The sequence below is a fragment of the Sturnus vulgaris genome, chromosome W (genome assembly GCF_052056855.1).
Source record: "Sturnus vulgaris isolate bStuVul1 chromosome W, bStuVul1.hap1, whole genome shotgun sequence".
Taxonomy (NCBI): Eukaryota; Metazoa; Chordata; class Aves; order Passeriformes; family Sturnidae; genus Sturnus; species Sturnus vulgaris.
In genome coordinates this window covers 36,966,375-36,982,725 of record NC_142282.1, presented here as the reverse complement: position 1 = coordinate 36,982,725, position 16,351 = coordinate 36,966,375, and the positions used below count along the sequence as shown (strand labels likewise).

Genomic DNA, 16,351 nt, shown 5'->3' with positions numbered 1-16,351 from the left:
ATTTTTTTCTCCATGGCATGGTATTTTATTTGCATAATAAATTAAGAGAGGAGTCTGGATAGAAATCTAACGTTGCTACGTTTGAATATCCATCCTGAACACAAGACGCATTGGTATGGGTGCAATGCATTTCTGATCTTTACAGGGAGGTTTTTTACGGTGGATGTAGGAACAAGGTAGATGACAGTTAGTTCCTTATCGGGCAGTAAAATGTTGGCCTTGAACAACAACAATCTCAGGGTTATTATCATTGCCAAGATGGCTGTAAATAAAAGAAAGCCCAGTAGTATGGATATTCAGATTCATAATTTTATATTTGAAGTACTGACTGGTTTGTATTTTAGGATACCTGACACTTGTTTCCTACTTTCATAGCACCTTGCTGCCTCCAACACGTGCCAAATCTGATGGAAACGAATGGTGCAGAACTCTGGCTTGTACTGCCACCTCCAAGGAAATGAGAAGGTATGTGGGAGCACACGGAACAAGGAATAGAGCAAACATGCACTCTCAAAGCAACTGTCTGCCTCATCGTTGCCCGTGAGAAAAGAAAATATTGCTTGAATTCGAGACTGTTCTTAGGATTTCCCAACCTACCTAGACTTTTGTTTCAATTCTCCAAAGAAGCAGCCTGTGGCATGGCTTTCCTTTGGCTAGTACAAACAACTCTGCATGGTGAGATCTAGTAGGAGCTAGCTTGGTTAGAATTAATCTGGGGGAAATCAAAAGTTAATTTTGACATGGATCCCTTCTCAATCATGCAAAAATACTCCTTTTTAACTCTTGCAGAAGAAGAGGGGAAGTATGAGAAGAAGAGGGTAAGTATTGGAGATACTTCCTTTCTCTGTGTCCTTGCAGCATGCCTTCCCTCTCTGTGTCTGCCTTCTCTTGCTCCAGAGCACATCCTGTTGGGATGTTTGTAGCCTGTATGGTAGCAAAGAAGTTGGTTGCGATTGTAAGTACCTTGCTACTTTGAAGCATAATGGTAAACAGTTGTGTATGAAAATGTCTTGATTTCTTTGGCTGGTAGTGTCTGGTGTCTGTAGGCAAAGGTCTGTAGGCACTGCTGGGATCTGTTCCGTTTGCTGAGATTCAGCACATGGCCTCTGTCATGTTTCCATGTCACACTGCACTATGAAAGATGGGGATTTTGACTGTGGTCTGTTCCATAGCATTCAGACAGCCCTAATGTGGAGTGCGTGGAGAAAATCAGCATCCAGTATGAGCTGGTCGAGGGCAAATGTGAGGAGAAAGGGCAGATGTGCAAGTTGAGTGCCACAGCTTTTGGCTGTGATAGCCGTGGTCCAATGTGTCATTAGACTAAAATGCGTCTGAGGATGCACCAAACATTGAGATAACAAGTGGAATTCCTTTTTAACCTCCGCCTTACTCTGTTCAAAAACTAAGCCATCCCTTTGGTTTCACAGTAGTAGTTGGTATTTGTACTTGAAATGTGGAAAAGCTGTAACAAATGCCGGTAATGAAGGGAGTGCTGTCCTACGTGAATGTGGAAGATGCAAGGAGCCTCAGCCCTTGTGCTAAATCTGTCTTATCTTGGGAAAGAAATTCCACCACTGCCTCAATTTCTCCCTTTGTGTCCAACCAGATGGTATTGTTTACTAATCCAATATGGCATAGAGGAGGTTGAATCTATCTCTGTCCATCACAAGAAAAGAAACACTACGTTTAGCCAGGCTCTCTGAAAGCCACACAGTATTTCTTCTGTGCATGTCAATAATTTGTTCTTTTTCTTCAGATGACCCTGTTGGATATGAACATTTGCACAGCAGAAGATGCTGAAGTTGTGCGCTCCAACATGCTTCAGATGACTGAGAAACTAATGTGTAGGTTTGAAGAAGAAGTGGAGCACGTGGATGTACGTTTCTTTTATTTGATGACATATATTTTCATCACTCCTTGGGATTAGTCTGTTCTTCCTGTGCTGCCACCTGCAATGCCTTCTGCGTGGTAGGCTATTGATGTCACCTTATAAAGAGGTCCATAGTGTGACAAAACACTTCAAAGAAACAGTTTGGTATGGAAGAGTTTCATGTGGAAGTGTTCATAATTCTTGTGTTTATTATTTGTAATGTAAATAGATTGTATTTTTATGATCATTTCTATCTGAAATACATATGATAGAGATGAATGACGTATGGCCCAGCCTGCTTAAGATCAGACTTTAGGAATAGCTGGAAATGATCTCCCAAATGTCTTCCAATCTTTTCTATAGATAAAAAAAGTCGGGAAGTTGTTTCTAAAGGGATAAATTATAGAATGTGATTTGGTGCTTTATGGTGCCAGAATAAACAGAAGTTTTGATAATCCGCATTCTTAGCAGTTTACTTGGAGATTGATTTTTTTTACTCTCCAGATCGAAGACGCCATGTTGGACACCAGTCTTAAAATTCCAGGCAGCCTTTTATCATGTTACATATCCTCTTACTCATTCATTTCACCTTCCAGCAGTTTAGAAAGAACTTGTTCACTTGAATGTTTTTCTTTGGAGTGATTTTAAGGAGATGGCTAAATGGCCATAATACAGGTAGAAACATAAAATCAAGGGTGTGCTACAAAGACAGGACTTCTTAATGCAAAGAGCCCTCTGAAATTCCAAATACCTGCTATAAAATTAAAAATGTAATCTTTGACTTTTAGATGGGAATTTCTACTTTTCAGTTTCATTCTGTCAGGTGCATTTTTGCTAACTGCTTTATTCACGCTGAATGGACAGTCCTGTCTTATTCTTGGTATGGCAACAGTGATAGAGATCACTGCTGCTTTTTGTAGAAAGTGGCTGCAAGTTGCTATTACGAGATCTTGTGCAGGTCTAGAGTCTGATTGGATGTGAGTTTCTCATTGTTTCAACAAGCAACTTGGGGTGGCAGTGTCAGAGGTGTTCATTATCTAGGAAGATTTTCATAGGTGATGAGTTTTGTTGAGGTTGCTTTCTCTTCTGGGTGTAGAATATATGTGCATAATTAACTTCGTTGAATCCTAAATAGTTGGGGAGATTTTAGTATCTACGAAGCCATTTTTACTAGCTTTTTTATGTGGCCTTAGATGATGAAAGTGATCTGGATACAATTTTAGAAAAAAGGAAAACGGCGAGCTGTGAGGAAGAGCTGAAGGAGTATTTGGAGAACAGCCTTTCTTCTTGAGATGAAATGAGAACAAGGTATGAATTTTGTATCGTCAACTTAAAAGGTAGAGCATCTTTGAACATTAGTTGTACTACTTAGGCCTTGTTTTAATGCTGTTGTGTGAAGGTATGGAAAAAGAGTGCTTTTCACTTCATGTAAGAATATAGAATAATGTCCCTAGTGAACAAGGTTAAGGCAAATAATGCCCACGGTTTAGGAATGGGACAAAGGAAGACTGCTATCGTTCAAAAACCATAGCACATCAGTATTACTGTGCATACATTCACATCCATGCCTTATTCAGAAGGTTAAAGGAGTAGCGCAGATTCTAGGATCACTGGAATCAGAAGTTGGTCTGCACCATCATGTCTTCACTCCTAGATTTGATCTCATTCAAAGTTCTAGGAACTCAGACGTTTAAGATAGTCAAGCACTTGCAACTTTAAAAACCATCTAAAAATTGGTACAATACCGCTCTCCTTCCTGAAGATCTTAGCAGCAGCTCTGAAGCCATAGAGGAAGCAGCACTGTTCACACACACAGGAGGTCTTTCCTACCTGCTCGATCAGAGGCACATTAGAAGAGCAGTATGGACCTGAGGGGCAGATGCACATACCTTCACACACCTGGCAGTGGGACTGTGGCTAGAGCTGGAGGTTTGGTACTCTTCCTAATAATTTGAGCCGTTAAAACAAAGCCAGAGGTAACAGACCAAGTGAAAATACAATGCCAGGTTGCGGAAAGAGAATGTTACCTATCTGAACAACTACATAAATTCCCCATCATTCTCTTTGTTTAGGAGACCAAGCCAATGTCCTTGTAAATGAAAACAAGTGTGAATATTGATTTTTCTTGAATCAAGACTCAGCTTTATGTCCAAGTCAAAGGCCAATAACCCAGAAAGGCACTGTTGAGCACAGTGCAGAACTAACATGGAAGACAGTAATTTGACCTCTTATGTAAGCAGTGTTTGAATGGTTACGCATCCAAAAGGAAAGATGTCAAATGCTTCTTTGGAAATATTTTAACTTCTGTGCATTTCTTTCTTTGTAATGGACTAATCTCTAACAAGCCAGGACGTGATTGTGTTCAGTAGAAACAGATCAATTGCAACATTTAGCCTAAAGGTATTATGAGCTTGATCAGGAAGTTCGATTTAGATTTAAAGGCACTGTAGTCAAATTTAATTTTATTTCTCTCCGTACTTGAGCCTCTTAAACAGGGACCTTCAATTGGACAGGAACGGGACACTGAAGCAAATTGTAATGGATGACATAATGGCTTACCCAGAAGCATTTTGTGGGAATTGATTTCTTCTAGGTATCCATCAGCCAGCATTTTAGTGTGAAGGATAGGTTCAAACAGGTAAAACAAAAATTCCCGTTGGTTTAAAACCTGACGGCTATATTAATTTTTCACTTTTGAGAAAATTTTCATGATCTTTAAAATTCAGACTATTTCAAGTATTGTTTCGGCCATTGAAGAAAGGGCTTTTGATAGAGATTGGAGGGGGAAACCAAAACATTTCTCAGAGCCACACTTTCAACTCTGTCCTTGTTACAAACGGCACTTGAGCAAATTCATTTGCCTTTGGAACAGAAAACTACAAGGTAACAGGCTTATCAGTACGGATTTGAGTGCTCCAGGTTCTTTAGATAGTAAGTGATCTATTCAAGATGATCTCTTACTGAAATAGATCCATTTTGAGAAGGGATATGGATTTCTTAGAAAAAAGCAAATCGCTATGTTAAAACGGTGTGGTGGGTGGTTTTTGTTGTTGTTTTTCTTTTAGAACTTGCAAGGCACAATCGACTTCATAGTTCGAGATCCAAATAAGACCACGACATTCCAAACAGGTGTTTCTTTTTGGTTGTTTTTCAATCTGTATATCTTTGGATTGTACCCAGTAGAACTGTGCTTGAACTGGAAAGAAGTAGCAGAGGTTTCAGAAGTGGAACATACGGTGGAACAGTAAGCTGAGAGCATTGTGCAAGGAGAGGAAAGAGGGGAAAATGGTAAGAGTTTCCTGAGTCGGAAGGGACCCCTAGGGATCGTCAAAGTCCAACTCCTGGCCCTGCACAGACACTCCAACAGTCCCACCCTCTGCATCCTTGAGAGCACTGGCCAAACGCTCCTGAATCTCTGGCAGCCTTGGGGCTGTGCCCATTGCCTGGAGAACCTATCCAGTGCCTGACCAGCCTCTGAGGAAAAAAACCTTTCCCTGATAGCCAGCCTAATCGTCCCCTGACACAGCTCCTGACATTCCCTTGGCTCCTGTCCCTGGTTGTGGAGAGCAGAGAGCAAAGCTGTCCCTGTGCTGCCCTTGAGATGAGCTGAGAGGTCCCAAGTGAGGTGTGAGCTCAGTGTCCTCTCTGCAGCTGAACCTAATGCCCTCAGCCACTCTTCGTATGGCTTCCCGTCCAGCCCCTTCACGGTCTCTATGTCCCTCCTTTGGACATTTCTCCAATAGCCTGAGGTCTTTCTGACGTTGTGACATCCAAAATTGCCCCCAGGGCTTGAAGAGAGCGCCGTCCCAGCCCAGAGCAGAGCAGGACAATCACCTCTCTCGAGCGAGCGGTGCCACAAGATAGGGACAGTTGTCAAAAATCAGCTGGAGAAACAAATCTAACAGAGAAACAGGTGATCTAGGCACAGGAAATGGAAGAAGCAGAGGAAGAAGATGATGAGGAGAGGATTCCTTGTAAAAGTGAAGAAAATGAGCATGCAGAACAGGGACTAAGCATTATGCAGGTAAGTGGGCAAGAGAATAAGTTTGAAAGTGAAGGCAGTTTTGTCCAAAAGAAGGAGGAATAGGAAGTCTTTTTGCTGAGAATTAATATAAAGGTTTTTTTCCGTTTTGTCTGTATATGAAGCACCCAGGGCTCTACATCCTTTTGTGGGAAAATGGAGTGTGTAAAGTAGCCAATCATTTTGGAGCGAATTTGGAGGTTTTTGGGATCCCAGGTGAATTTTGATTTGAATTCTGGGGATTTGGGGGTTCCCAGGTGAATTGGGGTAGGGGGGGGGGAATCTGGGGAGATCCAGGTGAGTTTTGAGGGGTCCCAGGTTGATTTTGGGGGAGAATTTGTGGAACTTTGGGGGATCCCGGGTAGCGAGGTTTGGGGTGAATTTGTGGAATGTGAGGACTCCCAGTTGAATTTTAGGAGGAATTTGTGGAATTCTAGGGGTCTCAGGGGAATTTGGGGGGGAATTTGGTTAATTTTAGGGTATACATGTGAATTTTAGGGTACTCAGGTGAGTTTTGGGGATGCCAGGAAGATTTTGGGGTGAATTCTGTCGAATTTGGGGTATCCGGGTGAGCATTTGGGAGTCGTGGAAGAATTTATGGATGAATTTGGGGGGATGCAGATGGATTTTCCGTTGAATTTTGGTGATTTTTGGGGGTCCCAGATGGGTCTTAAAGTGAATTTGATGGAATTGGGGGTATCTGGGTGGGCTTTGAGGTGGACTGGAGACATTTTGGGGTGAATTTAGGAGGTGTTGGGGAAACCGGGTCTTGGGGGGGATTTGAGGGATTTTGGGGACTGCAGGTGGGATTTTGGGGTGAAGCCCTGGGATTTGGGGGTCCCCCGTGAATTTTGGGGTGAATTTGTGGAATTCTGGGAGTTGCCAGGTGAGTGCTGGGCATCCCAGGGGGGACTTCGGGGTGAATTTTGGGGATTTTGGGTTTCCCAGGTGAATTTCTGAGGTGAAAAGGTTCAAAAAGGTTTTTTCTTGAAAAGAAATTAAAGCCAGAAGGTTATTGAAAATTAATAGATGTGATGCAAGAAGGTAATATGCAGACAATACACAGCGAGACAAATCATGGGAAAAATACAGTGGTAACACATGAGTGTGTGAAGATGGGATCAGTATAGCTAAGGCTCAGTTGAAGCTGAATTTGGAAAAGCATGCCAAAAATAAGAATAATAAAGGCACCTACGGGTATTTCAGTGGGAAAAGGGAGATGAAAAGAAACCTATCACACCTAACCTATTCCCCCCCACCCCCATAAGCCAGACAGGACTAGTGACAACAGACAATGAGAAGGCTGAGGTATTCAACAAGTGTTGGTCTCAGTTATTACTGCCAGTCACTATTTCCACATCTGTCATGTTATTGGACTGGTGGACTTGATTCTAAGCCATAGTAGCAGGTCAGCTTTCAGACCACTTGAGGAATCTGAACATGCAAGACCATGGGACCCACCCAGTGGCATGTCAGGGCCCTGAGAGAACTGGCAGCTGTAGTTGCTAAGGTGCTTCCTCCATCATATTTGAGAAATCAAGGCAACCAGCTGACGTCTCCAGACACTGTGTTGTATTGACTCCAATACTCTTGGTCTTTTTTGTAAATCTTAGAGCTCTGAGTCAATTTCTGCAGAGGATTCCCAATGCAGTTTCAAAAATGGAATCTTTGTTATTGGTCCTCATGTTGATCTTGGATATTTCCATTTTCTCCACACCTATATTTTCGAAACATTTGTAATGACTGAAAAGAAAGCTGAGACGAGGCATTATGCTCTTTCCAGTGATATAAATGGACCAGTATTCTTTTCAGACAAATATATTTTTGCTGTGTCTAAGCACATGTGCATACCTGTGTTTGATTTATGTGTCCAGGTTTTGGCAATGGGGCAGCCACAGGGCCGTCCTGTGACAATGGCCCGGGTGCTGCCCTATCCCGCTTTCTTCCAACTGGCTCCACTTCAGGATGTCCTCCCTGCTGAGAGAAGAGGCTGGGACAGCACGTTTAGAAATGTGACTTTCTGGGATTGTTTTGTTTTGTTTTGTTATTATTAAAGTTACTAAAAGCATTCACCCTAATTTTTTGATGTGTTGGGTTTGAGGTTTTTTTTCAGTTTTGCGTGGGTTTTGTTGTGGGATTTTTTTGGGGCCTTTTTTGTCGCTTTGTGGATTACTGGTTGGGGTTTTTTCTGTGTTTGTTTGGTCTGCTTTGTTTGTTCGTTTGTTTGTTTGTTTGTTACGGTTTTGTAGAGTTTTTTAAGCAAATTGATTGGAAAACTGAATAGTCTTCCACTATAGTCTCCTGGATTCACCTGAGACTCTTCCTAGGCATCTCCCTGATCCTTTTTGCAATGAGTCTCACATCATTCTCCTGAGGAAACTGTCTGCTAATGGTTTGGATGGGTGGGCTGTTTGCTGGGTGACAAACTGTGTGATGGCCAGGCCCACAGAGTGGTGGGAAATAGAGTTCATCCAGTTGGTCCCCAAGGCTCAGTCTTGGGCCCAGTCCTGTTTAATATCTTTATCAGTGATCTGGACAAGGCAATAGATTACACGCCCAGGAAGATCACAGATGATGCAAAGTTGGCCGGTAGTGTTTTTTCCTTCTGGAGGACAGCAGGCTCTGCTTCTTCTTCCTCCTCTTCTGAGGTCGCTGCTCCTCTTCATCCCTCATTAAGTGTGCTGATTTTGTCACTTGGATGAGAAAACAAACAATTTTAGCAACAATACTAGTGGCAGGGTACAAGAAAGGAAGAGTTCACATGAATCCCCCCCAACAACAGACAATACCTGATGGCTCCACAGCCCAAATTACTGACTACACCAGAACCCATTGTCCCCCAAAGATACTCCCTTCTCCCTGCCCCCAGCCATGATGTGAGATGGAATAGAATAACTAAGATTAAGATTCTCCCTATGTAACTCCATCATACTTCGATACTGGGAAAAAAAATTTCTTGAAGTTCTATAATTTCAGATCATTTGAATTTGAATTTGCATACTAAAAAGTCTTTCCAGAAACTCATGACAATATTAATAGCCCATTCTAGAATGTCCGAGATGATATACACTTCTTTCAAGAGAATGTGATACCTCACGTGACTTCTCCAGAATTTAAATGAAAAGCGGGAGTAGTCTACAAGATTTTGGCTGCCATCTGGATTTCCTGTTATTTGGCTGGTCTATGTAAGCCAACCAGCTATTCAGCAGAGGGAATATTAGTGTGATACTTGATGGTATGTGAGATGGAACACAGTAATTTATGGCTTTTTGCATAGTGATGAAGCTGTAAAGAAAGCTCCATAATGCTCAGAAAAGGAGGCTGCTGGACTTCAAGCAGCAAAGGCCCAAAACGAACCAGTGAAAAGGTGTCATTGAAAAAAAAAAATGCCAGGTGGGGAGCAAAGTGATACTTAAGGGCAGTTGACTGAAAGAGGAAATCTAGTGAAAAAAAAAGTCCAAGAGTGAAGGAATAACAGGGAAAATGAAACTAAGGAAGGAAATCAATCTCAGCTCATCAATTCAGAAGCTAACAAGTTGTCCTTGCAATGATGCATAAAGTGAGAAATAATAAAAATGTCTGCACCAAAATCTGAAATATGACCTTTATTGCATGCTGTCTTTCATGGAATCATACAAAAGTCTGTGATTAAAGATCATCTACTCCAACTTCCTTGCCACGTAGATCTTACAGTCGATCAACTTGCTCAAGACTAGCCAAACTGATAAGGAGCACTCTCAATGATGGGGCATCCACAGCTTCTCTGGAACACCCGTTTGAGTGTCTCACCAGCTTCATTGTAGAAAAGTTTTTCCTTTTAGCCAATCTAAACCTAGTCTCAGTTTGAAAGCATGGCCCCTTGTCCTGTCTCTGCAAACCTTCCGAAAAAGTCTTTCTCCATTTGTCTTATACCCTCTTTACATATTCAAAGGCCACCATACTGTCTGTCCAGAAACCTCTCTTCTCCAGGCTAAAAGATCCTACTTTTCACAAGAACCAGGTCATAAACTGAGATGGAAGGCATCTAAGGAGATCAGATCATCCAGCATCGCAGCGTAAGAATAGCTCTGAACTCAGATCAACTAGCTTAGGGCTGTGTCTGTTTGAATTTTGAAAATTACCAGGAATTGAAATGCTTCAAGGAAGAGAACTCTGGGTGGCTCCAGAAACAGCCTGAGAAACTCAAGCAAACTCGAAACGTCAGAAACTACCACTGCTTTCTCTCCCTCAGCCCAAGCAGTCACAAAGAAGAAGTGTTCCCAGCAGGCTGGGATAGCACACATATACACTACATATACATGACAGGCATCGCCATCATCCGCATCCTGCTCCTTTCTGTGGCTGGCAAGAGTGAGACTGGATGTTTACATGTGGGCAAATTGGGTCCCTCCAGCAGCTCAGACACTCAGCCTGCCCAGTGACCCCACTGAATTCCAGTATTCGCAGTGTCCCAAGGCCACAGCACTACTCCTCTTGCTGGCACAGACCATCACACGCCTCCTAAATCAGTCAGGACACCCCTTGTCCCACAGCCAGCAGCTCACGTGCTCTCCCCCAGGCCACTGCCATTGTTCACCACCTTCTCCACTTTGATCTTTGCTGGTGCTCTCAACACTGGCACACCCAGATGTTCTGCAGCTGTTGTCTCCTGGTGGAAAGGACTTGTAAAGCCATGTTTCCTAACAGGACTTCCACAACCTTTCAAAGCAACCTTTCCTGGCATATGAACGATCTCATTCAAATGTCAACATTTGCTTTCCCATATGTGAAATCAGAATTTCCTTCTTCCGGGCATGCCCAAAACAAGGCACAAACTGCATGGTGCCTTTTGTTTCACATGCTGACTTGTTTGTAAACAATGCTAGGAGAATACCTGCTTTGATCCAAGCTAATCTCTGGCCCTTATAGTGCTTTCGGTAGTTAGTTTTGCTTTGCTATTTACTTGATGTCCCATTCAATTGTTGAATCATAAACAGACTATCTGTCTGTATAGCAGCATAGCAGTGATGAATAAATGCAAGAGAAGGAGCAAGGTGATTGTTTGCTAGACTCTTCCTAGAAACTGAGAAATCTGTTACTTAATGCTGACCACAGCAGATGGAGGAAGCATCCTACATGATGTCAAAGCAATGAAAGTGTAATCTCTTTTATGATTACAGTCAAGGCACTGCTTTTGCCACCATAAGTGGAGTGCAGGGAATCTTAAAAGACGCCACTGTAACTGTTGTCCATGCTCACTGAGAAAATAATGCTTTTACAGCAGAGCAGGCCTCACCGCAGCTAAACCATGGCTTCAACTGTACACCGCCTTCAAAAAAGCCCACAAAAAGACAAATGAAAGGATTTGGAACCCAAGGGAATCTGGGATGGTGACATCAGCTCACTTTGGTTTCTTTCCAAAATCTCAATTCCATTTTCTTCCGAGCCAATTATCCCACCTAACCTGAGATGTAATTTATGGATTTCCAACACATCCAGTTACCTGAGATTTAGATTGCCACTAGGCAAAAAGACAGAAACAAGCAGTTAATTTCAGACTGAAACCAAGGGTGTTTAGAACAGAAATACTTGGACGAAACTGTTGTTAATAAAAGAAAAACTTTTAGGAGTTACCCATGTATTTTTGGAGGTGGAAAAAGTTTTACATCCAAAAGTCCCTAGGGAGCTCTCACTCAGTGCAATGTGCCTGGAAAGGAGCTCTCGTTCGTCTTTCAAGGAACGATTCGTCACAGCAGAGGCAGCTGGAGCACAAGCTTGATGAGGAGAAGGGACAATGTAGAACACGTCCCTGTCATGACGCATTTTCGTGTGCGATATGTCCCTCCAGGTCTTGGGACCATGCGAAGCTCTCTGTACTGTGAGCGCTTCTACTTGCAGCTGAGAAGGACCTTGGAGCTAGCAGCGAATTCGGAGAGCGCTGAGCAGGTAGTCAAGGAGCGAGATGTGCCCCTGCAATGCGGTGCTAATAGCAGATTCCTCGCTGCGGGGACGAGCTCCGGCCACAAGACCTTCTCTTCCTGGCAACAGAGCTCTAGGAAGGGCATAGGCGAAAAGCTTTCGTTTTCCATTTGAACTGCGAGAGAGGCAGACTGTTGCACGGAGCTCTGAGAACAAAGGTGCACGCCCTAGGCGGGCTTGGGCAGAAGCAGCGTTCGTGAGCGCTTGGCTTCCGGCACACTGCTGGCTGTGTGGCGCCGCTTCAGAGGCTTCTGGCCGCCGGGGAGTGAAAGCGGCGCCAGGCGTGGGTGAGGGCGGTGAACGAAGCAGCACAAGTACCGTGCTTGTGTGCAGCACGTTACAGGCTACTAGGAGAGGAAGGTGGCTGCCTCTCGCTTGCGTTCCCAAGCGCCCTTAGCAGTCGAAAGGAGGAAGCTGAAGCACTGCTGCTTGTGCTGCTCCTTGGTTCCCTTGCAGCCCTCTGTGGAAACATTGGCGGTCACTTCTAGGTGCCGAGTTGCAGAGAGCACCACGGTAAATGCCGCGGAGATGGGAAATACAGACTGAAGCAAGGAGCTGGACGTGGCTTACGTGCAATAATAGCAGGTGAACCTAGGCACTGCCTCTTCAATCTGGCCCCCTCAGTTTTGGTAGCAACTTTTGCAAGTAGGCAAAGGGCGCTGCGAGTATGTAGAAGAGAGGGCAGCGAGACGCCGTGTGTTATGCGCCCTTTCAGCACTGCTTGACAGAGGGCTACTTTAAGAATGCCTTCTTCGCACTCGCATCCTTCTCGCTTCGCTCTAGCTGCATGGAGTACACCATAACAAAGGTGTGAGGAAGGGCACTGCCCCAGGTTTTGCCCTGCCGTGCAAAGGCTGTGTGCTACTTTTCCAAGCAGCAAGAGCACTGAGAAGTGAAAGTGATTTTGAAGGAGCTCTTTGGCTGCTCATGTGCTCTTCGCTGCACTGCGCTCCCAATCCCGGTACCATTCGGGTTCCTTTTTCGCCTTCTACTGTCCGCACAGAGCTGAAGTCCAGAGGCCAGTTTCAGCTCTGCCCAACAGCTTGTCCTCAGTTCTGCGGGCAAGCACGCCCTGATGCCTTGGCTCCGAGTTCAATGTCCCTAGGGAGCTCTCACTCAGTGCAATGCACCCAGAAAGATGCACTCGCTCATCTTTCAACAGCGATTCCTAACAGCAGAAGCAGCAGAAGCACAAACTGGATGCCGAGAAGGGAGAATGTAGATCACGTCTCTATTCTGGCACATCTTCGTGTTCGATATGTCCCTCCAGGTCCTTGGTCCATGCGAAGCTCTATGTACTGTGATCACTGCTACTTGCAGCTGAGAAGGACTGGGGAGCTAGCAGCGAATTTGGAAAGCGCTGAGCACGTAGTCAAGGAGCGAGAAGGGCCGCGGCAATGAGGTGCTAATATCAGCTTCCTTGCTGCGGGAGCGAGCTCCGGTGACAAGACCTTCTTGTCCTGGCAACAGATCTCTGTGAAGGGCGTAGGCGAAAAGCTTTCGTTTTCCATTCCAACTGCGAGAGAGGCAGACTGTTGCACGGAGCTCTGAGAACAAAGGTGCAGTAAGTTTATGTCATGAACAGGAATGAAGTGATTGCATGCATCCTTTTTTACCCTAAGCCAGCTGCTGAATAATGCGACAGAGACTCTCACTGACGCCAAGGAGTGCCCAAGCTTTTGGGAAAAGCACTGGGCAGATAAAGCCTATTTCCACATTTCTTGCTATCATCTCCTTCAAAGTTCATGGGTTTGTTCATCTTTTAGAGCTGTTCTAGATGTCTTTGTATTTTACATGTACTAAATGTAGCAGGTATTGCTTTCATGCCCTCCTAATAGATTTGAAGTTGGGATCTGTAGAGAGCCTGGTGCAGGAATGGCTGGAAGAAAAAGGCTATAGTCAGATCAACTTGGTGAAGCTAGCAAAGTGGGCCTCAGTCTCAGGGATACAGTGTCCTTGAGATAAGGAAGGCACGTAGAATTGAGAAAAACATGAATGCCGAAGTGCTTAGCTAAGCAGCACATCTAGACCAATGAGGAGCTAAGATTTTGCACTATGCATGAGCTAATTAAGCACTGTACTTAAGCACCACTCTGCGTATCAATAAACAAGACTTTGCTGATGACCATATGGTGTCCGCGTCTCCCTTCTCCGACAAATGGTGAACCCCGACGTGCCCCCCGTTGCTGAAAAGAAAACGGGGGAGAACGCGCCACGGTCGGTGAAGTAGAGTTGGGGCCTGCTGCAACCGGGTCGGTGTCAAACGACGTAGGGAAGACACCCCCAGGAGCTACAAAGGTGGTCCTGGGCCATACGTGCTGCCGAAGCCGGAGAGTTGCAACAGCGCTGACGACGAAAAATGGACAGGCAAGCAGCATATGATTTATTTATAGTACATATACATATACTACATATATACATATATATATACTATATACTACATATAGATAAGTTAGGGCTGAAAGAAATTAATCCCAGGAAGGACATACCGGGGTTGTTAGCCTGGGGTTATGCTAAAGGTTTATTCTCTAACCCTCACACCGTGCATGATCTAAACGAGTGGCATAAGTTAGGGGATGCACTGTGGGAGGCGGTATTAGAGGATGATAAAACAGCAAAAAAGCTGGGAAAGATCTGGTGGGTAGTTCACAACGCACTGCTAAAGCAGCAGGCGGAGAGAAGGGCGGCTCGGGAGGCAGTAGAGGCATATAAAAGAAATGCTCAGTATGGCGATAATGAGCCCCAAGCACCCAGCACGACCAGAGTTGAAATACCTATCTCTGGGGAGGCGGCAGGAATGACGGACATGGCCAGCTGCGCTTGGCCCTCGGCACCCCCCTTAGAAGAGCTTGAGGAGGATTCCGCCGCGGCGGCGGAGACAATTGCAGAAGGCGGAGTAACCCCGCCTTCCGAGGGCGAAGGACCTCAGCCCAGCAGCGAAAAATCCCCTTGCCGGTCTGAGCCTAGCGTCCCTAAGCCTGCCGCGGAGCCAGACCCTGTCCCTAGGGCAGAAAGCGACCTGTGGGAGGAGATGGCTAAACGGCAAAGGGAGGCGTGGACTATGTTAGCCAGACACGGCTTGGAGACTGGGGACGAAAGCGCTGTTGACGCAGCGAAAGCCTGGGCTTTTCCCGTCACGTATACACAGGGAATAAATCAACAGGGACAAGCCGTCCAAGTGGGAGCGTATTCGCCTCCCGACTGGAAGCTGCTAGCCCAGCTAAGACAGACAGTGAGTCAGTTTGGTTTCCGGAGTGAGCCAGCTAAGCAAATGCTAGATTTCTTGTTTGATACATACCTGCTGTTGCCAAATGATATGAGAAGTATAGTAAAACTGATTTTCACGCAACATCAGCAGTTGCTATTTAACGCCCACTGGCAAGCTCTTGTTCAGGAGTCAGTTGCAGCACAGAGGGGCCCGGGAGATCCGTTAGCTGGAATTACCATAGACGAACTAATGGGATTGGGTCAATACCGCAGGACAGAGGCTCAAATGATTTCAGGACCCGACAAAGTTAGGGAAGCCATGCGTCTAGTAAGGAGTGCCATCGGTCAGGTCAAAGATAGCTCAGGCATACCCATGTATATGGGGATAAAACAAGAAAGAAATGAATCCTTTGGGGACTTTGTAGATAAGGCTGCTGCTGCTATTGAAAAGGCAGGAGTCCCAGAGTATATGAGAGGGGCGATGCTAAAGCAATGTGCGTTGCAGAATAGCAATGAGGCAACAAAAAGGGTATTATCAACTTTGGGGGCCAATTGGACGATAGAAGAGGCATTGGAAAGGATGGCTTTACAGCCGACAGGGGCGCAGGTTTTCTTAGTTAATGCACTAAAGAAAATAGGCTTAGGGCTACAGAAACAAGCCGAGTCCACACAGTCACAGGTGCTAGCCGCTCTTGCTCCGCTCCGTGCTTCTACAGCAGCCCCGGCCACATCGAGCGACCACCGGCCTCCTTCGGCGCGATGCTATAGATGCGGAAGCGGAGGCCACTTCCGACGAGACTGCCGAGCCTCAGAAGTGTGGTGCCAAAACTGCCAGAACAACACGCACAACACGTCAGCTTGCCGCCGCAAGTCGGAAAACTCCCGGCGGAGCGCGCCCGGCAGCCGCGCCCGGACACAAGTAGCCGCCGTGACATCAGCGCCATCTCCTGTCTACAACCAGCCACAACAGGGAGCCTGGGACTCGACCTGGCAGCCGCAGTAAAAACATCTTTGATGACAGCTCGCCCCGTCAAAGTCCCAACTGGAGTTTATGGCCCGATAAATATCAAAGGACAAGCTCATGGAGGACTAATAGTGGGACGCTCGTCAAGCTCCGTTGTAGGGCTGTTTGTGCTTCCAGGCGTCATTGATGCAGACTACACCGGGGAAATACAAATAATGGTATATACTCCTTTCCCTCCTATTACGATTGAAAAGGGCCAGCGTGTTGCTCAATTTATTCCACTTCCACAGTTGAGCCGGGGTGTTCAACCACAAAAACAAACCCCACGTGG

General features: G+C 45.3%; 1 protein-coding gene and 1 long non-coding RNA gene across 2 annotated transcripts in view; one reads left to right on the top strand and one right to left on the bottom strand.

Annotated features, from left to right (window-relative positions):
- The window catches only part of LOC148220114 (uncharacterized), a 643,144-nt gene that overhangs the window by 96,080 nt on the left and 530,713 nt on the right, over positions 1 to 16,351 (bottom strand). The gene's annotated exons all lie outside the window — the stretch shown is intronic.
- Positions 13,247 to 16,351, top strand: part of LOC148220117 (endogenous retrovirus group K member 8 Gag polyprotein-like) — a 70,809-nt gene continuing 67,704 nt past the window's right edge. The window contains exons 1-2 of the mRNA XM_088155755.1: positions 13,247 to 13,251; positions 14,817 to 15,810. Of these exons, the coding sequence (XP_088011881.1) occupies positions 13,247 to 13,251; positions 14,817 to 15,810 (999 nt within the window). The remainder of the gene's footprint in view (positions 13,252 to 14,816; positions 15,811 to 16,351) is intronic.